The sequence below is a fragment of the Macrotis lagotis genome, chromosome 2, assembly GCF_037893015.1.
Source record: "Macrotis lagotis isolate mMagLag1 chromosome 2, bilby.v1.9.chrom.fasta, whole genome shotgun sequence".
In the NCBI taxonomy this organism is placed as follows: Eukaryota; Metazoa; Chordata; class Mammalia; order Peramelemorphia; family Peramelidae; genus Macrotis; species Macrotis lagotis.
In genome coordinates, this window is record NC_133659.1 from 99,263,277 (window position 1) to 99,286,064 (window position 22,788).

The 22,788-nt window shown below is 38.6% G+C and overlaps 1 protein-coding gene across 1 annotated transcript; it reads right to left on the reverse strand.

The window, feature by feature from the left end:
• Positions 1-1,207: 1,207 nt before the first annotated feature.
• On the reverse strand, positions 1,208-21,936 carry DDX59 (DEAD-box helicase 59). The gene is made up of 8 exons (XM_074222314.1): positions 21,792-21,936; positions 19,911-20,728; positions 16,715-16,882; positions 13,957-14,046; positions 9,373-9,624; positions 7,738-7,890; positions 5,271-5,399; positions 1,208-1,741 (listed from the first exon to the last, which is right to left on the reverse strand). Exons 2-8 carry the CDS (start codon positions 20,715-20,717, stop codon positions 1,478-1,480), a joined length of 1,863 nt encoding a protein of 620 aa, XP_074078415.1. The 5' UTR covers positions 20,718-20,728; positions 21,792-21,936; the 3' UTR covers positions 1,208-1,477.
• Positions 21,937-22,788: the final 852 nt, after the last annotated feature.

A 22,788-nucleotide genomic window follows, 5' to 3' on the forward strand; every position in this document is an offset into this window, starting at 1 on the left:
ATCTTTGCTCTCATCAGAGATGAGGAAAGGAAACAGCATATATACTCAATGGGGTATAGGCATCTGGAGTAAGAAGGAGGGGGGGGAGACAGGGGGAAGGGGGTTGATGTGAGTGATGGAGGAGAGGATGGACCATGGTGGGGAGAGTGGTCAGATATAACACATTTTCTTTTTTACTTCTTGCAAGGGGCTGGGATTGGAAGGCCTGTCCGGGACCATAGGGCCAAGTGGATGATGGGCCTAAGAGGTGGTATGGGGGCTCGGGGCCTCTTGGCCCCAGAGCTGGGGATCTGTCTGCTGCGCCACTCAGCTACCCTACAGCAGTCAGAGTGAAAGGAGAGAGAAAATATAGTACATGGTAGTGAAGAAATATGAAAGGAGGGAGTTGTGATCAGCAATGGCAATGCTGGAAAAATATGGAAGTAACTTTTGTGATGGACTTACCATAAAGAATGTGATCCACCCGCAACAGAGTTGTTGGTGTTGGAACAAAGACTCAAGCACATTTTTTATTATTATTATTTAGGAGGGGTGCAGGGAAAATGGGGCTGGGCAGCCTGCCTGAGACCACATAGCAGGGTGATCGTTGGGTGTCTGAGGCCAGATTTGGACCCAGGTGCTCCTGGTTCAAGGGGCAATGCTCTGTGCGCCACCCAGCCACCCCTACTATTATTACTATTTTATTTTATTTTGGGTCTTTTTTTTTCTTTTTTTTTGGTTTTTGCAGGGCAATGGGGTTCAGGTGGCTTGCATGTGACATGGCTGGGTGATTGTTAGGTCTACAGGACCAGATGTGGGCTCGGGTGCTCATGGCTCCAGGGCTGGGGCTCTGTCCATTGCGCCACCTGGCCATATCTATAATTATTACTATTATTTTTTTAATTTTAATTTTTTTCTCTCCCCTTTACTTTATCGCTCAAGCAAGTCTATATTTATGGGGGAGGGGGTATTTTTTTTACTCTTAAACAACAATATTTTATTAATGTATGAAAAAAACATTATTTGTACAAAATGAGAATAAATATTAAATTAAAAAATATATATACCTAAGCATCAAAATATCTTGTTATTTGTGTATGTAAAGTTGTTAATTGGCAAAATAATATGTGGCATAAATATATAATAATCCCTGAACATGTCTTCCCAGAAATAGTAACCTAAGTTATGTTTGAAGGGGAAAGAAAAGAAATACAATCCTTTTTGATGCAAAAAAGATTTTTAATCTTCTCAAAATAATTCTGCAGAGGACAAAAACAGGTCCTTTATTTTCAATCTCATTCAGTATTAGTGAGCAATCATATGAAGGAAAAGAAGCCACATACAACTTCTGCTGTCCAAGTTTGACATATTCAACAGTAACAACATCCCAATATCCTCACCTTACAATAAGCTCTGCTTATTCAGATACTATATGATAGTAATTTGCAGACTGTTCATTGATATTGCATGACAAGATCATCCAAAGTTGCACAATTAGTTACTTCTGAGAATGACTTTTATCATGTTTTTTAATTATATCCATAAGATTATCACCAGTTACTAGGGTGTTCTGCACCTGGTTAACTCTTTGCTGTTCTTTTCTCTTCTGTTCATGGAGATAAGGGGAATTTAATAGCTGAGGAGGAAGAATGGATCCCGTTGGTTTGACTCTCTTCACAATATCCCAAAAAAGCTTTTTTGTGTTGTTATTGATGAAAGTAATTGCGGTTCCATTGTGACCTAATCTTCCTGCTCTTCCAACCTGTAAATGAAATTCAAGTGATCATTTAAAAACTTAAGACACTATTCAAAAAAAAGGAAAAGTGAAGACAAAATTATGAAAAGCTTTACTAATATTAGTATTCAAACCTTAAGAACAGAAAATACTTTTTAGAGAATTCAGGCTATAATCTTTAGTTAAATGGGGGATTATCAACCATCTTTAGAATACCAGTCCCATATGAAATGTGACACTAAAGCTATTTCACAATGGCATCTGAAAGCAATAAAGACTCATGGAATATCATGAATTCTCATACAAAGAATTGAATTTATTAATTCTCTAAGAAATTTTCTGAGGGATTAGAAGGTTTAAGCTATAGGGAAGAGACATTCTTACTCTAAGTTGAAATAATAGGCTTGTTCTTCCTCCTTTTCCCAAAAATGGACCTTGAGAAACTGCCCAGAGAAAGACTTACGTAAACATGACTAATTTCTATTCTAATTATTTAGATATACATTTTATGGTCAAATTCCAGAAATTTATTTGTCAAAGCTTAGATTGGTTTCCTAAGTTTGAGTAGAGCCTTTTGCATTAATTCAAAATTAATTACAGTGCCATTTTACTTTAACAAACAAAATTATTTCTAACATAAACTAAGCAAAATAAACTCAAACTAATCTCAAGTGGGAAATAAATGCTATTTGCCTCAACCAATTCATCCATATCCTGTAAGCGAGGCTGTGTCTGCCAATACAACTTAACCTTATCATCTACAAATGGACATGTTTCCACCTGTGATCCATGACAGATTCACACTGCTTGACAAACATCCTTTACTTAAATACTACTCAGATCCTTCATCCTAGCATAGAGGATTTTTAAGCTCTGGGCTAGTCAAAAGTAGGTTCTGACAAGTCCTACCAAAAAGGAAAAATTTCAAGTTTAGGCCTGGAAATGGAAAATGTGTCCTCTAAGGATCAGTCTAATTAGTTTCAAGGACATTAGCCCCTGAGGGACTTTTTTTTTTGGTTCCAGTAGCAAATAGAACCATCTCCCAATGTATGAAGAAGTTGCAATCTACATCAGTACAAAGAGTGGTCACACTGATGAAAATCAGAGGGTGTTTTTTTAAGTAAAATCCTTAGATAGGTTTACAATATTTATCTTTGACAAAAATATTTCACCACACATTCCATACTTACTAATGTTATAGCACATGATACTTATAAGTGATAACATTTTAAATTTTATTTTTTTATTTAAGGCAATGGGGTTAAGTGACTTGCCTAAGGTCACACATGTAGGCAATTATTAAGTGTCTGAGACTGATGAACTCAGGTCCTCCTGACTCCAGGGCCAGTGCTCTATCTATTGTGCCACCTAGCTGACCCCTAAGTGATAACATTTTAAAGAATTACATTAGGGCGGCTAAGTGGCGCAGTGGATAGAGCACTGGCCCTGGAGTCAGGAGGACCTGAGTTCAAATCTGGCCTCAGACACTTAATAATTACCTAGCTGTGGCCTTGGGCCAGCCACTTAACCCCATTTGCCTTGCAAAAACCTAAACAAATAAAAAATAAAAAAAAGAATTATATTAAAGCACAAACAATGCTACATAACTAAAAAGTCATTGAGCAAGTTAGTGGAAGAATACAGATAGAACTCCCAATTTCTAGTCTACCCAATGCTCTTCCTATATAAAATATTCCTTCCCATTAACATATTTTTTAAAATATTTAATTATAACATAGTTTGTCTAGAATTACATTTGTTTCAGGCAGGCCTCATACTAATTGGATTACTGACTGTTACACAAAAATGTCCTCCCATTTTTCCAAGTCAAACTTCCCAGACTCTTATCCAGAACCATCTGGAAAAATATCTATAAATCTGGAAATTAAAAGATACTTTATTCTGCTCCTTGATCCCCAGCACCAAAATAGCTTGAAAGGTTCATACACTTTGGTAGAAGAGACCCTCATTTTCATACAATAATATATAGCCCCATGTCGTAATGCACAGCAAAATCCTAATGGCAGCCACAGTGGGTTACAAGAGTCAGGCATACTGACAAGCAACTAGAAGAGGCAGCTGGCAATGGGGGAGGAGAAAAAGAAAATTAAGAAGCATACAGAAAACTAAGCAGGACAGTCTGGGGCCCTTTAGCAATTAGCTAGCAGATCCACATTCTTCAAAAACAATGATAATTACAAGCTAGCATGATAATCAATGCTAATAAAGTCAATCCAGATTAGTCAGTATACTACAGTAACTAAAGTATGCAGGGCCCTAGACTAAGAGTCAAAAGATTTGGGTTCTAGTCCCACTTTTACTTGTATAAACCTGTATAAATCATTAACATTTCTGTACTTTAGTTTCCTATCTATGGAATGAACATATTGGATCAACTGATTTCTACTGATCTACACCTGTACATTCAGTGTTCAGATTAAATTCAGATTAAAACAGTAGGAAAAAATCAACTCCTTTTAGAAAATTTCCTTCAAAATGATTAAATTAAAAAAAAAACATTTCAGTAGAAACTGAATCCTCCAAAGGCCACCTCAAAAAATTTTTTTTATTATGTAAATATATAGTCATCATAACCATGTTTCCAATTCCCATAGGTACCTAAAAATAGTTTCTAAGCAACTGGTGGGATAACCAAGTCAAACACAGGGGTTAAAGTCCAGGCTACTATGCTTAACTCTGCAAACCGAGCTTGGATGTTACTGCTCAGTCTGAAGTGGACACTTGTGCAGCTCTCATTTCTCAGGTGATTTCCAGAGCTGCACATCCAAAAACCAGAAAAGACACAAGGCAGGGCCAGAACACTTGATGGTGCCTCGTGCAGCAACAGGGAACAACAAGGCTTTGAAGCCATGAGCAGCTGCCAAAATGAACATATCTGTGGCTGCAGAGTGGATGGCCTTGGCACCCAGCCCAGACCCCAGGGTCCTGTGTTATTCCCCCACTTTAGAGGCCCATCCTCCATCTTAGCAGGTGAAGACAACAAGCACAAAGAAGTATTCATAATTAATTCCATTCTAATTTCAGCATAAAAGTGTAAAGAAGTGTGCAGAAGGTTTTTGTATGCAGAAGGCTTCTATGCTAGAAGTCACAGTTGAGTATAAATGGATGAAGGCAAGTTTTACACCAAATAGAAAAATTCTAAAGGGTTCTGTTTACATAAATCCTTCAAATATTACATTTATTTCAGTAGTTAAAACTAATGTATTCATTTCAGTAACTAATATTAATTATTAATTTAAATAGCAATTTCTACTAGACATTAGAGGGAAGACATATCACAAGGTTCACAGAACCATTAGAGCAGGATATTTTAAAAGGAAACCTAGGGGCAGCTAGGTGGCGCAGCGAATAGAGCACTGGCCCTGGAGTCAGGAGGACCTGCGTTCAACTTTGACTTCACTCACTAATTACCTAGCTGTGTGACCTTAGGCAAGCCACTTAGCCCCACTACCTTACAAAAACCTAAAAATAAGAAAGGAAACCTAAAATAATTCCCATTAGCTGTTTAGAATATCATAAGAAACTTTTTTTTTACCTGATGTACATATTCATCCATACTCGAAGGCATATCAAAATTGACAACCAATTTGACATTGATCAAGTCTAGTCCTCGTCCCAGGACTCCAGTGCTTACTACGACATCATATTCTCCTTGAAACAATCCCTGTCAAAAGAGCAACAAATATTGTTTTGTTGTCATTAAAACATAAGCTTCTATATAGTCTCTAGAATCCTATCCATGCTTGAAAAATGAGCTCATATATCATCTCCATGAAGTCTTTCATGACATCACCCCACCAGAACTTGTTTCATAGTATATAGCAAGAGCCTAAAGTGACCTGAGAGGTCATCCAGTCTGTATAGATTGTTCTTTACAGCTCTGAGATTCTCTGATAATGCCCTCATTTTACCATGCTAAAGACAAGATAGATTAAATAGCTTGAACAATGTCCTGCAAGTAGTAAGATTCAGTCAGAAGGGGGCAACTAGGTGGCATAATGGATATGGCACCCACCCTGGAGTCAGGAGGACCTGAATTCAAATCCAACTTCAGACACTTAATAATTACCTAGCTGTGTGACCTTGGGCAAGTCACTTAATCCCACTGCCTTGCAAAAGCCAAAAAAAAAAATCAGCTGAAAGTAGGTTCTCGGACTTATAAATGCCATGCTTTTTTCCCCACTCTATCACGATGTTTCTTCCTAAGTTCCTCAAATTTCTTTCAGCATTTATCTAAACTATCTATCTATTTGTATAATTCCATTTTGTATTGTGGTTATGTGTGTAGCTAGGTGATGAAGCTCTGGGTCTGGAGTTTAAATCTGGTCCCAGACACTTACTAGCGGTGTGATTCTGGGCAAGTCATTTAATCCTGTTTGCCTTAGTTTCCTCATCTGTAAAATGAGCTAAAGAAGGAAATGGCAAATCTCTCCAGTATCTTTGCTAAGAAAACCCCAAGTGGGGTCCATGGAGAGTAGGACACACTTGAAACAACTGGACAATAACAAAAGTTATGTGTGAGTATGTCTTATTTCCCCCAAATCTCCCCTATAAATTTCTTGGGGCAAAGATCACACTGTTGATCACTTAGGACTACACCCAACACCCTGCATACCTGGTTATAATATTATAAACTTGCCTCAAAGTACACAGGCTTACATGTTTCTACTATTAGGGGGAAGGGGAGGAAGGTAGAAATGAGTCTCATTGTGATTCAAAAGCAAGAATAACATACAAAATATAGGTCACAGAACCTTAGAATTTGGTCCAGTCCCCTCATTTCTAAAAGATAAGAACAAGAAGGTCAAAGTGATTTGTTTCCATGTTATAAGAGGATTTATTGTCTCATGATGACAGTAAGTCACATAATTTGACTCAAAGTATAATCAAATCTATGATAAGAGTAAAGAGCTTAATAAAAGGATGTTCACACATGAGACTCAGGGATCCCTGCAATGATTTGCTTTGATAAATTTGTTAACTTTGGTAACATTTTGAATAAAGAGTTGGAGAAAAGTCAGGAAATTCCCACAGATGATATACTAAAGAAAGGAAAATCTTTTCAGATACATATACTCTTCATGGATGAGATTTACATAGAGTCCTCCAAATATTACATCTATTTCAGCAACTAACCAATCCAAACTCTTCTTCCTTTCTAGGAAAGCAACATTTTGGGGATAAGGAGTAGAAGTTGACAGAGGAGAGCGGAAGGATTAGAAAGTGATGGAACTAGTAGAATTTAAATTCCTTGGTGCAGGACTCTTTCATTTTTGTCTTGGTCAACTAAGTGCCCAGCATAATACCATGCATTTCATAAATATTTGTTGAATTAAATATAGATTAGAATGAGAGAATTAAATATAGAATAGAATTAGAGTGAGAGAGAGAAAAAGATATAGAGATTGAATCGATACAAACCAATCAGTTCTTTTAAATTTATGTTCAGTTGATCAATGTGGAAGTAGTTGCTGTAAACTTAAGATACTGCCTTTATTACAGTTTTCTTCATATATTCCCAAATATAAAATGATATACCTAAATGCTAGCTCTAACTTCAAATAAAACTAGAGCCTCTGAGCAGCCATGAGGACTATAGATAACACTGAGTGAGGTAATCAGAATTAAGAGTATACTGACAACTTAGACTAGGGGCTGGCAAACTATGGGAAATGGGATTTGTTTTATTGAAGAGATAATCTGAAATTTAAAAAATTCTGCTCTTTCAAGTAACTTAAAAATCCCCATAATCTCCAGTCATCTTGCTAACACTATTAACAAATTTAGTAAAACTTCTGCCCAAAATGATGATAATTTCAGAATGAATGGGATTTAAGACCTGACTTCTACTTTAAAGCGAACCAATAAACTTCATTTTAAGTCTTAGAGTAACAGTAAGATCTATAAGAGACTGGATGGTAACACATAAGTGAAACGAGACAAAATTTATATAGTGTGTTTAGCTTTGTCTGGAAGAAAAATACATAATAAGAGAGTCAAACCTGCAATATCCTTGTTCTTTCTACTTGTGACTTATCTGAATGCATAGATATGCTTTGTAACCCAGTGATTTTATGAACTGCATCACTTAAAAGGTCGGCTCCTAGTTTGCAATCCACAAATACTAGCACTGGAGGCTTAAAGAGTTTCTCATCCTGAAAAAAAAGTCATTTGAAAAAATTAATTTAGGTTATTCATATTACAAAATGTGTGGTGGAAAATTCTTCTGAATATATTACATTTATGAAACTGACTAAACAGCTATTACAACAGATATGGGATGATAAAAAGGGGTTGATTTCATCTTGTTTAAAATATTCTCCCAAGTGTCTACAGCTCAAATGATTTTCCTCTTCTCAGAAGACAGAACTAGGAATAGATCCATATACTTTAATAGAATATTACAAGACAATTCTGAAGGACTTATGATGAAAATGCTAACTACTTTTTTTCTGGAAAGAACTGATAGAAACTGAATGCAGAAAAAAGCAAACTCTTTTAACTATCTTCATTTTTCTTGATTTTTTTTTTAGTCTGTGTTTCCTTTTGCAACATGGCTAATATGGAAATATATTTTGCATGACTGTACAAGTATAATCTATATCAAAGTTCTTGCCTTCTAAAGAAAGAGGGAGGGGAGGAAGAAGGGAGGGAATTCATCATTCAAAAATTATTTTAAAAGTGAATGTTAAAAAGGTTTTTTTTACATGTAATTAAGAAAAATTTGAAATATTCTTTTAAAAAAGATTATTTAAATATTCATCCTGAATTTAAATCCTAAAAATAAGTACTAAATAAAAATAATTTTCTCCTATGCACTTAAAACTAATTTTTAACCTCAGATGAGTGAGTTAAATACACTTGGAAGGATATTTTAAAGAAGATGCTTATTTCAATAAAGTAAACCTTTTTCTTGAGGGTCCCTTCATTAAAAGAAGCCATACTTTATCTTTAGTCATTAATAAAAGAAAAGCAAAAATTTCTTAATCTCTCTCTCTCTTACTCTCTTCCTTCCCCCCCACCCCCTGCACTTTTCTACCCCAGCATCAATGTATTGAAAACAAATCATAAGCCATTAAGGACAACGAGCATATTTTAAATATCTTCTGCAGAGGGATAAGTACCACAAATAACTAAAGTACTCTAGTTATTCAGAACTTTAAAAAAATTAGTCAGTGCCCTCAAATTATCCAAAGGGATTGTATGGCACAAAAGAGAGACCCTGGTGTAGAATCCTTCCTCTGATACTCACTAGCCTTTGAGACCCAGCCTCAGTCTCAGTTTCCTCAACAGTAAAATGAAGGGGCTGACTTAGTGGCCTTTAAGGTCCTCTAAGTTCTCTAAGGCTCCAGCTCTAAATCTAGGATCTTATCATCTCTTATCCTAAATCAAAGTGTTAAGATTTTTCTACATGAAAATTCTAGAAAATTAAGAGAAAAAGAATTTCAATTTTAAATTTTAACCCCCAAAATCTAATTTTTTTATGACTTTCACAAAAACTAGGAAAAAAGTAGAGGTTCAATTAAATGCATCAAATTTTCATACCAATTCCACCTAAAATCATTGTAAAAATAGGGAGGAAAAAAGTTCCTGTAATCTACCAAACTTTAAATGTCAAAGTATATTTCTCTACTCACATTTAAGATCTCAAATAACTTTTTCTTTTTGGAAGGTTCTTCTACCCACAAAATAATCTGGCGAACACTGGGACAAGGCAGATTTTTTTCTCCAATGATAATTCTCACAGGATCATGTAGAAGTTGACTTGCCAGACGTTCTATGCTTGCTGGAATTGTGGCAGAAACCAAAATGGTCTGACGATCAAGAGGAGTGTTTTCCAAAATGTCAAGAACTTGCTGTTGAAAGCCCATTTTTAACATGGTATCAGCCTAAATAAAATCATTATGAAGTTACAAAATGATACACTTATAAAAATAAAGTGGCTTCAACATTGTAAATACTAGTGTGATCATTTATCATACGAGAAAAGGAAAAGTAAAATATTTTACTGTTCTTTAACTCTTCATTCAATTTTGTCATGGCTTTCAAATATTTTAAATATATGCCTGTCATTCTCTAGCTGCAGATTGCAAATGGTTGCATCTTAATTGCATATTTTCACTGTACTTTTTTGTAGAAAAACTAACTGCCTGAAGTCAAAATCTAAAACAATTATCAACTCTAAAGCAGATAAAGATACACACCAAGTACAAAGCTTAGTGGGAAGTATATTGGATAAGAAAATCAACAGACAAAATTCTATTCCTTACCCAATGACAACCATAGGACTTAGGGAAGGTGCTCTCTTGAATTTTGGTTTTTCTTATATGTAAATTTAAGTAATAATAATAATCCCGAGTTCAAAAGAAGGAAAGGAGAAAAGATAAGACAATACATTATCCCCTTTAGAAGTAAAAGGGGTGGGGCAGCTAAGTGGCACAGTGGATGAAGCACTGGCCCTGGAGTCAGGAGTACCTGGGTTCAAATCCAATCTCAGACACTTAATAATTACCTAGCTTGTGGCCTTGGGCAAGCCACTTAACCCCATCTGCCTTGCAAAAAAAACTAAAAAAAAAAAAAAAAAAGAAGTAAAAGGGGTATAAGAGGTCAGAAATTACAATGAAAAACTCCCTGGATAAGAAGCCAAGAAATGATTTCTGCTCTGGCTCCTGAGAATTACTAGTAGTATATTCATGGGCAAGTTACAACTTTTCCAAGTCTCAATTTCCTTATTTAAGTAAACTGGGAATAATAATTCTGGTACTACCTATCTCAAAGGGTTGCTGGAAGAAAGTACTTTATAATAAATATAATAAAGGACATTTAATGCTTGCAAAGCACTTTATATAAATTGACTATATTAATATGCTGTATAAATTCAAATATTATTAAAGGTTATAATTTCATACACTTTGATATAGTATTATCCTACTTAAGTGGGTGATGGCTATTAGTTAAATAACATTATAATATTAACATGAGTTAACATTATTATCCTGAAAATACACTAGTCAAGAGTGAAGAAAACAGGAGTCAATGGACAAGGCAAAAGAAAGCTTAAGTCTCCATAGGCTTAAAAGCTCTCTGGTCCTTTTTTTTTTTTAGGTCTTTTGCAAGGCAAATGGGGTTAAGTGGCTTGCTCAAGGCCACACAGCTAGGTAATTATTAAGTGTCTGAGACTGGATTTGAACCCAGGTACTCCTGATTCCAAGGCCGGTGCTTTTATCCACTATGCCACCTAGCCGCTCCCTCTCTGGTCCTTTCACTCTCAAACTTCTTAAACAGACAATATACTCCTGGTTGCCTCCACTTCATTCCACCCCTAATCTCTGACTTCTAGCATCAGTATTTCACCAAAACTGCATTTTCAAGTTTCAACAATTCCAAAATATTATCTTTCTAGGAAAATCCAAAAACCTTTCCCTGGTCCTTGTCCATGTAACTTTAACTTCTATGATATGATATAATCTTAGTTTTCTTTCTGTCTCTCTCCCTTCTAGTCGGTCACTAAGTCCTGTTGATTCTTCAGTCCCAAAGGCTCTCCCACTTGCCCCTTCCTCCAGATTGCTTTCTCCACTACCCTCGTTTCAGCCCTCCCCTTGTTACACCTGCATTTCTACAACAGATGCAAGTCCTGTTCTTCAAATCCACCTTGTATACTATTCCAGTCAAACCCTAACCTTAACCCTAAACAATAACTTGCTCAAATGGCTATGAGTTTTCCACCACATCAAATCCAAACTGTTCTGCCTAGTCTTTAAGACCCACCACAATGGAATTCCCCCATTCTATGTATCCAACCTTGCTTCCCTCAAGTTCCCAAGACCAACCCTCAGTTTGTCTCACAGAACCCACAGAATATATACTTTGTCTTGATATATGCTCTGCCTCCTACTTAGAAAGCCCTCCCCCAACTCTCCACTCATTCATCCACTATGTTCAAATCCTAAATACAAATGAAGCTCTCAAAGGACAATCATAGTAATTTCACTCTTTTTAACTTCTTTCAAATTTATCTTCTTTGTATGTAAAAAAATCACAAAACCTAGCACAATCATGTCTTAATTACTAATTTCCCACTGTACAGTTAGCATGCAATGGGGTGAAGTGCCTTGCCCAAGACCACACAGCTAGGTAATTATTAAGTGTCTGAGGCCGGATTGGTACTCCTGACTCCAGGGCTGGTGCTCTATCCACTTTGCCACCTAGCTGCCCCTTGTATCATACTATCTTGATCAGATTGTTTCAAAACAGTTTTATCTTCCTTCCCTAATTAGAGGATAAGCTTCCTGTGAGCCAGAACTGCCTTATCTAACTTTTATACACTGTGAAATATCCAACAGGGTACAGGGCATTAGGAGGGACTCCATGAATACTGGAAGAATAAGGACTCAAGTGAAGTCACTGAGGATAAAAGACTTCAATTTTTAATACAAAACCAAGTTATCATATTCATAATTTGAGAACAATTTGCAAACTTTTCTAACCATCTAATGCAATTGGCCAAAATCTGAGATCCCATATGACCTATACAGTTTGTTATAAAAAATTTTAGTGCTCAGCTCTGATATTTTTTTTCTTAAGACACTGCAAGATCAATTAAGATAAGATTAAGTTCCTGCTAATCAAGGAGTACTTGTTTATTTTTTTAATTTTTATTTTCAGTTCCAAATTCTCTCTTTCTCTGTCCTCTACACAATATTCATTTCACCTATGAAGACATGCATATTAGTCATGTTAGAAAAAAAAAAACAAGAAAAATAAAGGGGAAAAAAATGTTTCAATCTGCATTCAAAGTCCAATAGTTCTCTCTTTGGAGGTGGACAGAAGTTTTTTGGTGTTTTTTTTAAAGGAGCAATGGGGTTAGGTGACTCATCCCAGGTCATGCAGCTAGACAATTATTAAGTGAATGAGGCCAGATTTGAACTCAGATCCTCCTGACTCCAGGACCAGTGCTCTATTCACTGCACCACCCAGCTGCCTCCCCCAGATAGCAGTTTTCATGTTCCTTGGAAATGTCACTGATAATTGTACCAATCAGAGTAGCTAAGTCTTCCACATTTGGTCTTTGTTAAAATATTTCTATTATTGTGTGTAATGTTGTTCTGGTTCTGTTCACTTCACTTTGCATCTATCACTTCATGTATGGCTTTCCAGGGTTTTTTTTTTTTGGAAACCATCCCTTTCATCATTTCATCATCTCTTCAACCATCTTCATATACCCTAAATTGTTCAGCCATTCTCCAAATGAAGGGCATTCCCTTAGTTTCCAATTCTTTCCCATCACAAAAAGAGAGGCTATAAATATTTTTATACATAAAGGTCCTTTTTCCTTTATCTTTGATCTCTTTGGGATACAGATCCAATCTACTGAATTAGAGGAAATGCACAGTTTTATAGCCCTTTAGGTATAGTTCTAAATTGTTCTGCAGAATAGCTGGACCTTTTGCAACTCCACCAAGTGTATGTGTCCCTATTTTTCCATCATTTGTCATTTTCCTCTTCTGCCATGTTAGCCAATCTGATAGGAATGAGTGGTACTTCAGAGTTGTTTTACTTCGCATTTCTCTAGTTAATAGTGATTAGAGAATTTTTCAAATGGTTATTGATAGATTTGATTTTTCTTTTGAAAACTGCATGTTCACATTATTTGACCATTTATCAATTGGTGAATGGTTCTTATTTTTATAAATTTGGTTTTATTTCCTGCATATAGGAATATTTCTTAGGAGACAGGGCATTGCCCTTTCCCAGACACAGAGAAGAAACCTCTAGTCAGCATCCTAAGTCAAAAAAATACCACCCTGTGTATGGAAATGTGCATACTGGGGAGTTGGGGAAAAGGTTACTATTTTTTGAGTATATGCTTTGCTACTTTTGCTATTTTTTCAGACCAGAGGTTCTTCTCAATTTTTTTGTGCCATAGATTCCTGGACAGTCTGGTAAAGCTTATGAACCCTTTTTCAGAATTATGTTTTTAAATGTGTAAAATAAAATGCATAAAGTTGAAAAGGAAATCAAAGGTTAGTGAAAATAAAGATATGATTTTTTTCCCTATACAAGTTTGCAAATTCTCAAAATCAATCCATAGATCTATTAGGGATCCAAGGACAGCAGGTTAAGAACCACTATATCTAGAGTTTTCAACAATAAAAGTTGCCTGAAATCATATTATACAATTTGCTATTTTAAAAAATTTAATATATTTTTAAAACACTTACTTCATCTATGACTACTATTTTTATGCCATTGAGTTCCACAGAGCTCTGTTTCATTATTTCCAAAAGTCTCCCAGGAGTTGCTATTATAACCTTACAAAAAGAGGAAAGGCAAAATTAGAAAGAAGAAAAAAAAATCAGATAACTACTTTTTTGGGGTCAAGATCTGTGTTGGGGTAGTCCCTACTACTTTTAATAAATTATATTTGACAAATAAACAAAAGTAACAAATACAGGGTTATTCTATACCACAGAGAATTCAATGTCAAAATCAGTTCAGTGTCTGAAAGAGAACATGCATAATAAATGTTTACCAACTGAAACTGCAGTTGGAAGAGATTTCAAAGATTATCTATTCCAATCAAACATGGAAGAAATACTTCTACCATGGTCATTCCCCTTTCCTTTTTGAGATAGTCATCTAGAAGTAATCAAGCCTCTCCCTGAAGAAGTCTGGAGATGAGGAACTCACTGCCACCCACTTTGGGACAGCTCTCCTTCTTAGGAAGTTGTTGCTTCTATTGAACCAAAATAGAGCCTCTCTACAACTCTCCTAGTTCTGCCCTCTGGAGCTGAGAAGATCAAGTTTCATTCTTCTTTCATCTGACAACCCTTCAAATGTTTGAAGTCAGCTCTTATCATTTCCCACCTCCCCTCCCCCAAATCTCTTCCTCAGGCTTAATATCTTCTGATAGTCCCAAAAAAGCCTTTCCTTTTATTGGGTCTTTTGGGGCACCTGTTGCAAGATGCTTCTGCTCTAGATTTGCCCATTCTACCTGTCCTTTTCTTGAAACTTCCATGCCATGAGTGTATATAGATGGGGCCTTCCTAGCATCTTCCTGCCCAGAACATCAGAGACAGGACATGAATCAAATGCACCTGAGAGAGAATTTTTCCCTTTCCTATACAAATCCATGATGCATCCCCACACCATGAAACTGCCCAAATGTAGAGGCGACAAAGGACCTGGGTATCCTGCCCACTGATCAGAATGGGGTGTTTAGAGATGGGCAGATCACAAGTGTGCCAAATATGAGGGCAATCTCTTGCATTATCATCACTGACCACTGGCCTCTCATCCTCATCCTGCTCTGAAAAGAATTGTGAATGAGGCTTCAGCAATCTCCTGGCTTATGCCTTTAAATACCTCCAACTCTCACATTTTAGGCTTTAAGCTTCTCTTAAAACACATCATAATAAAAGGCTAATTACATTAAGCATTACTCTTCTGTACTTTATGAAAATATCCTTAAGTCACACTGCTAGAACTGGGCTATCACTTGGAAGGCATGGTATCATCTTCTCAATGTTCCGGTTGCCATCTTCATGCCATCCTCATTGCACTGTCAATGCCTAGAACTGAGCAGAATAGCACAGACCTGGTCTAATGTGGCAGACGGCAGTGGAGCCACAAACTCCCCTGTTTTGGATGTTATATTTTCATTGTTTACATTAGCTTTGGAGCATCATGGCACACTGCTGATTTAATGAGCCTTCAGCTCATTAAAACAACCCAAACCTTTCTCAATCCTCTATTGACTAGACAAAATCTTCATTTTCCTCCCTGATCAATTGATTTTTTTGCATCCAGGTGTTGGACTTAACCTTTTTCTGAACTAAATTTCATCATATTAGGTTCAGTCCATCATTCTAACCTGTCTAGATATCTTCTGAATCTTGGTTCTGTCTGACACTTTAGTTAATCTATTCAGCTTCATATGATTGTACAATCTTAGTCACTGTTTTAAAAATGTGGAACAGAACAATCAAAGTCAGGTCCCTTGGACTTTCCACTGGATACTTGCCAACACAATGACATTAACCCATTAAACAACACTCTTCAGGCTGGTTTACATAATTAATTTAAAATCCATCTAACTCACTCATCAAGTCCATATTAGCATGGTGGAGAGAGTGTGGGGCCTGAAGTCAGGATCGCCTGAGTTCAAATCTGACCTTGGTCGGTTACTAGCTGTGTGACCAAGGGCAAGTACTTAACTTATGTCTGCCTCAGTTTCCTCAAATGTAAAATAGGGATAATACCAGTTCCTAATCTCCCAGGTTCCTGTGAGAATCAAATGAGATCATTATAAAGCATTCAGCCCAGGCCCTGACCCAATAAATGTTAGCTAGTGCAACTATTATTACCTACCTACCTTGCTGGCTTGTTGTGAGAATCAAATGAGATAATGTTTGTGAAAAGGTTGTAAATAAGTTTGTAAAAATTTTCTTTATGAGATATTATTCTCTTTCACAAATTTTCCATCAAGTAAATATGCTTTTCCCTTAGCTCAGTGCCTGGCCCAGAGAAGATGCTAAATAAAGTCTTATTCCTTTCTCCTCCTTCTTGCCTATAGAGAAATCACAAGAAACTTTTGCCATTTGCCTTGTTAAAATATAAGAAGAATATGTCCAATGGAATTCCCTTCATCTCTTAGTCTAGTTCTGTCTTCAAAAAGGAAATTGAATTAGTCTTGATCCATTCTTGATAAACCTTCTCATTGTTCTCCACCTCCTTTTATAAGTGCCCCTTCTTTCTGAATTACACAATCATTCTATTCTCCAGTAATATTATTCTTTGAAAATGTTGTTTATCATTTTTACACAACTATCTCACATTAATTGGGAAGAAAATATTCTATAGAAAATTTATTTAAGGCTAAATGCTTGGAAAGTCTATCTGAAACTGAATCCTACAACTTCCTCTGGATGTAAAAACTCTACTTTTCTTTTGCTTGTAAAATACCATATTAGTTCTTACCTTCACATTCTGTTTCAGGCGATAGAGTTGGGGAGGTAAAGGCAAACCTCCAACCAGCAAGACTGTTCTCATGTCTGGCAGGCCACACATCAGTTCCTTAGCTTGTCTCTCTATCTGAATGGCTAATTCCCTAGTAGGAGTGAGAATAAGTGCTGATGGAGTTCCATTCTAAAAGTACAAGAAGGGGGAAAAAAGATCATTAAGAATACCAACTATTAAATCTTTTTTATGCTTGGAAGGAATCTTCTTTCACCTTTTGAGGTCTGTGCAATCTATTTACACCATTTTCTCATTCTTGTTCTGTGTTCTACCAACCTCTCTGCCAGCCCAATGTTCTTTTCCGTCATTCTCAGACTATTTCTTCTATATTCTCAAGCAAGCATTTCCTTCCCTTTTTTATGTTAGCCTATTAAATTCCTATTTATCCTTTAAGACCAGCCTCGAATAATAACTCCTCTGAAAAGCCTTCCCTTATCCTGTAGTTAGGATAGGAGAGGTTTTGCTTCTAAGATCTTTCATTATGCTTTGTTTTGTACATTATAGATATTATGACTACCAAAGTGACCTCTACTGGACTAAAAGCTTGATGAAAGTAGAAGCAATGATTTCTCTAAATCTCCTATCTTACATAGCATGTAACACGGTAATCTGCAGGGCATTCAATACTTATTGTTGTTATTTTGGGGGAGAAATAGGTAATGTGAGTAAACTCTAATGATATTTATCATTCAGAAATGAATGGGTTGCTATGGTTTAATTCTAGAAAGACTAAAAGATGTAAAGTTGTAAATAGAGCTCAGACATACCTCTTTCACCATCAATCATACTTTAAGGACATTCTCTATTCCTCCCAAGCCTCTGGGGGTATTTCTGGCTGGGGAAAGAATGGTTACAATTGCTCCTTAAAAGTGGGAAAGGAGAAAGAATTTCATCCACAAATAATTTTGGTCATTTGTCGGAGCTATTCATTTTTTTGGATCAGCCATCTAGTTACTGCATTCCTAGAACCCCAGGGATGATTTATTTTATATTTGTCACTCTTTACTTGCTCAGTTAATTATAGAAGACAGATAACTGTGAAAAATTTATTGGCCACCATTTATTTTAATACAGAAGAGTACTTGAACCCACAAATAAAATTATGGTGATACCAGCTAATAGTGTATTGTACCCAATGTAGGTGATTCCTTTAGTGTTTTAAATTGGTATATATAAAGTTTTTATATTTTGTCTTTATATATTCTGTCTTACAGCCTGTGTTTCTTTGTATACTCCATGCAACCTCTAAGGTTGAGATGCAACAAAGTATATAGATTGATTCTCTGCTGCTTATGGTGATTGTGGCCTACCAATCAACAACAACAACAAGAAAAAGTGAGGTTCTCCACAAGCCAGCACCATATCATCCATATGTGAAACCATTGATTACAGCAAAAAGAGAAATAATGAATATTGTGGCTAAGTTCACTTACCTTGGTAGTGTTCTTTCCAGTGATGAACACACAGATGATGAGGTTGATGCATGCATTGTTAGATTTAGCACAGTGTTTGGGAGACTCCAAAGAAAAATGTGGAAAAGGTATGAAAACTGCCTACCAAAGTGAAGGTCTACAAAGCCATTGTGCTGAACGTAATTACTATTGTATGCTGGTAAACCCTGGACAATGGACCAGGACCAGCCTTGCAGGGAAACCAATTGGTTTTCATTTGAACTGCCTTAGGAAGATTCTGAAGATCCCTGGACAAGAGAAGCTACCAGCTCCTGAGGACCTTTCTAGAGCTGAACTTCTAAGCGGTCACACTCTATTGCAGAGGGTACATCTCCAAAGGGCTGGCCACATTAAATGCTGAACATGAAATTTGCCTAAAAGACTATTTTACAGACAATTCACACAAGGCAAGGACTCATGTGGAGGTCAGAAGTGGCATGAGGTCCCTCTGAAGAACTTGGGAATTGACTGTGAGACATGGGAGAGGCTAGCAAAGGACCACCCAGCATGGTGTGCCCATGTCCAAGAAGGTGTTGTGCACTATGAACAAGCAGAACTGCAGTGGCTCAAATGAAACTTGGGATGGACACATTCAGAGACATCTCCACTCCCCATATTCAGGGGAACTCTGTGCCAGTGCTGTGGAGGTGCCTTCTGAGCTCATCTGGTCTGACTGGCCAAGCAGACACACTACATGTACCTGACCCCAACACAGTGCTGTCATTTCAGACCTCCTTCAAGAATGAAGGACAAGAAGATACTTCCTTTTGAATTATCTGTTTATTTATTTAGGGACTCCTTCTTTCCATCTATGTTAGTTGATATATAAGTGTATATGGATATGTGAATGTATTGATTTGAAGTATTTAGAATTTCATTTAAATATATGGATAAATATTATGAAAAATACTAATTGGAAATCTGACAAGGAAATTTTCTTTATAAGATAGTGTTTTCTTTCATAACTTTTCCATCAAGTAAATATGCTTTTCCCTGACATGAGTTTTTATTAGGTGTTTTTTTTTTTTGCAAGGCAATGGGGTTAAAGTGGCTTGCCCAAGGCCACACAGCTAGGTAATTATTAAGTGTCTGAGGCTGGATTTGAATTCAGGTACTCTTGACTCCAGGGCTGGTGCTGTATCCACTGAACCATCTAGCTGCTCCCTTAGATGAGTTTTTAAGTAAATAAGAAATACTTAACTGTTTATAGTGAACACTTTGCTTCCACTTGGCATTTTGTTATGATCATTTTTGAAGGAGCTTATTGACCATTGACTACTGATAATTTGTTCTTGTTCTGTGTCATTTTAGTTGAGTCTGACTCTTCATGACTTCAATTGGGGTTGCTCCTTCTGCAGATGAGGAAACTAAGGCAAATAGGGTTAAGTGATTTGCCTAGGATTACACAGATAGTAACTGACTGAGGCCAGACTTGAACTCAGGAAGAAGAGTCTTCCTGATTCCAGGCCTGGTGCTCTATCCCACTGTACCAGCTAGCTGGCAACCAGTATTTATAACATGCTTGTTGAATTAATTAATTCTGTTTCTTTTGTTTGTGTTGTTACTAAGGTTTCTAATAGTTTTTTTTAAAAAAGGTAAAGAAAAAGGTCACACTACCCAGTGGTTCTGTTCAAGTCTTTGAAATTTGTAAGTACAGGATATTAAGGGAATGGGAAATCACACTGTACATGTGAACTTTAACTTACTTTTTCCAGAGCTCTGATGATAACAGGAAGTAGGAAAGCTGCAGTTTTTCCTGAGCCTGTGTCGGCACTGCACACAATATCCCTTCCCAAGAGTCCAATAGGAATCATCTGCATCTGAATGGGAGTTGGAACTTCATAGCCTGACTTCTTCAAGTTGCAATTCAAGACTTCAGGAAAACCACAATGTTCAAAGTCTATGATAGGCCTTGGAACTTTCTGGCCCTGTACTGAAATCCCTAGCTGTAGTTTAAGGTTCTCCACCTGGTCATCCTGAAGGTTTAAAATAAATGAGTGCTCTTTATAGGCAAAAAAGGCTTCAAGAGGGGGAGATTCAGGATCAGGGTTGGCTTTTTGGAAATGAATTTTTTCTTCCTTTTCTGCAACTTGTAAAAGATGCTTTGCTTTACATTCCAAGCTACAAACGTCCACATCCGTCTTATTACAAATATATTCTCCATAACGACCACAGACAACACAGACAGGCTCCCCAGGTTCTGCCGGGCGCTGAGTTTTAGCAAAAGATTTTATTGGCTCCTCTGGAGCATAGTTGTCTTCAGCAGTCGGCTCAGGTCTGCCTAAACAAACCGCAGCCAAGGGGCCATTGGGGCCTGGCAGAGAGATGACTTCAGGGCTGTGCCTGCCTGGTGAGGATGCTGAGGTTTCTCCCCCCACTGAGGTCACATTTGGGATCTCTCTGTCTTCTTCTGATGACAGCTTTTCTCCTTGTGGTTTAGGTTTCTTAGCCACACAACTCTTGTCATCGTCAGAAACATTCCGTTTGACTTTCAGAGATCTTGGAACAAACATCCTTCAGTATGCTGTTGAGGAAAAGCTATAATGAAACTCATTCCCTCCCTCCACCCCATTCCCACATCATTCTTTACCAAAAAAGAAGAAGAGAGGAGGAAGAGGAGGGGAGGAGGAGGAAGAAGATTATCACCTAGAAGGCATTGGAGTTAAAGAGTCAGGAAACCTTTGCTATAAACCCTCCTATTTCTGGTGTTGGCTTGCCTTTAATCATTTCCTATTTATCTTATATTTAGTTTGTTTATACATGCTTGTTTACATGTTTCCTCTCATTACATTTTGATTTCACTGAGGGCAGGGGCTGCCTTTTGCCTTTCTTTCTAATCTCAGTACAATGGATAGCACCTAGGGGGACTCAAGAGGGACAGCTAGGTGGCACAGTGGATAGAGCGCCGGCTCTGGAGTCAGGAGGACCTGAGTTCAAATCCGACCTCAGACACTTAAATTACCTAGCTGTGTGGCTTTGGGCAAGCCACTTAACCCCATTTGCCTTGAAAAAAACCTAAAAAACAAAACAAAAATTAAAACGGGTGGGCAAAAAAAAAATCTAACTTTTATATAAGTATTTTTCTGTAATGATTCAAATGTATTTAAAAAAGGAGGGAAACGGGGGCACGAAGAGTCTTCTCGACTTTGAAACATGATTTTAGGGCTCAGGGGCCGGTTTCTGTTTTCTGAATCAGCGCCCCGCCTCCTCCAGAAATAAACCGGCAAATTCCTCGGAGCTTCGGGGGCGCTACGACCCCTCCCCCCAGTGGCTTCAGCGGCCCAGGCCCGGGCAGGGGGGTGGGGGAGGCGGCCCACGCAGCGCCACCCCGCCCCTCCCGACTGCGCAGCCGCAGCAGCAGGCTCGTCCTCCCTCCCCCACCCCCACCCCGACCTGGCCCGCAGCTTTACGTCACGACGTTGTCAGGATACGGGGAGGGGGCGGGGAAGCAAGAGCGGGGCCGGGCGGCCTCTCTTCCTCTTCCTCTTCCTCCACAGGGAGGGAGGGGCGGGCAGGAAGGAAGCGGAGGCGCCCCCCCCCCCCCCCCCCCCGCTCTGGGGGCTGCGCGGCGCTCGGGGCCATCTCACCCTCCGGGGTCCGCGGGCGCGTCCGCTCCTTCTGGCCGGGCTCCGGCTCCTGCGGGCCCCGGGCTCTGCCCGCGCGCACGCGCACACCCCGCAGCGGGGCCCGGGCCGCCGGGGACGCGGGAGAGGCCGCCGGTGGGGGAGGGGACCCAGGCGGGGAGAAGCCCCGCCCGCGGGGGCAGCCGCCGCGCCAGCCTTTCCGGGGCCGGGCTGGCGGGCGGGGCGGGCATGCCCCGGAGGGGGCGGGGCGGGCATGCCCCGGCCCACCCGCTCTTGTTAAGTGCCTGCTGGGAAGGAGCGACCCTCGCTTCCGAAGGGCGGGCCTGGGCATCGGCGGAGAGCGGGAGCCTGCCAGGAGCCGTGCCAAGGGGGAGCGCCGCCTGCAGGGGCTGGTGTGGGAGCTGGGCTCTGCTGGCCTACAATCTCGTCCGGTCTCAGCCTCAGCTCCTCCTGCTGGAAAGGGAAACCCGAGGCCCTCCCAGCCCCGAATGTTTGAGCCGCCCAGAGGGGCATGTCAGCATCAAAGCCAAAAACCCCGTCAGAGCCCCTCCTGGTGCCAGTTCTCATCTTATGGGTCTTAGGGGAATAGTAGTTTCCGCTCTGGACTCAGAGGAATTAGATCCAAATTCCGCCTCTGATTCTTAATACCCATGGATATATGTAGTGGGTACACCTTGGATTTGGACGTTGCAGCCTCCTGATGAGCTTTGTCATTCTAGATCTATGGTCTCTACAACATGGAAACAATGTAAAGACCTCGTGCAACATGGAAACAATGTAAAGACTTCATACAACACAGCAATGTAAAGACCTCGTGCAACATGGAAACGACTTCATACAACACAGAAACAATGTAAAGACCTCGTGCAACATGGAAACAATGTAAAGACTTCCTACATACAACACAGAAACAATGTAAAGACTGACTGCTTTCTGTCGGGGGTTGGGGGAAGGGAAATAAGATTAGGGGAAAAATAAACTCAAAATAAATAAAATCTTA

What these genes read in the sequence shown, in the direction of transcription:
- DDX59 (XM_074222314.1), bottom strand. Translation starts at nt 20,717, where the DNA reads ATGTTTGTTCCAAGATCTCTGAAAGTCAAACGGAATGTTTCTGACGAT. An exon ending in AAATAGTAGTCATAGATGAA is followed by an intron (nt 9,625 to 13,956) that starts GTAAGTGTTTTA and finishes GATTTTATTTAG; the next exon opens with GCTGATACCATGTTAAAAAT. An exon ending in AGTTATTTGAGATCTTAAAT is followed by an intron (nt 7,891 to 9,372) that starts GTGAGTAGAGAA and finishes CTTTTTTTTCAG; the next exon opens with GATGAGAAACTCTTTAAGCC.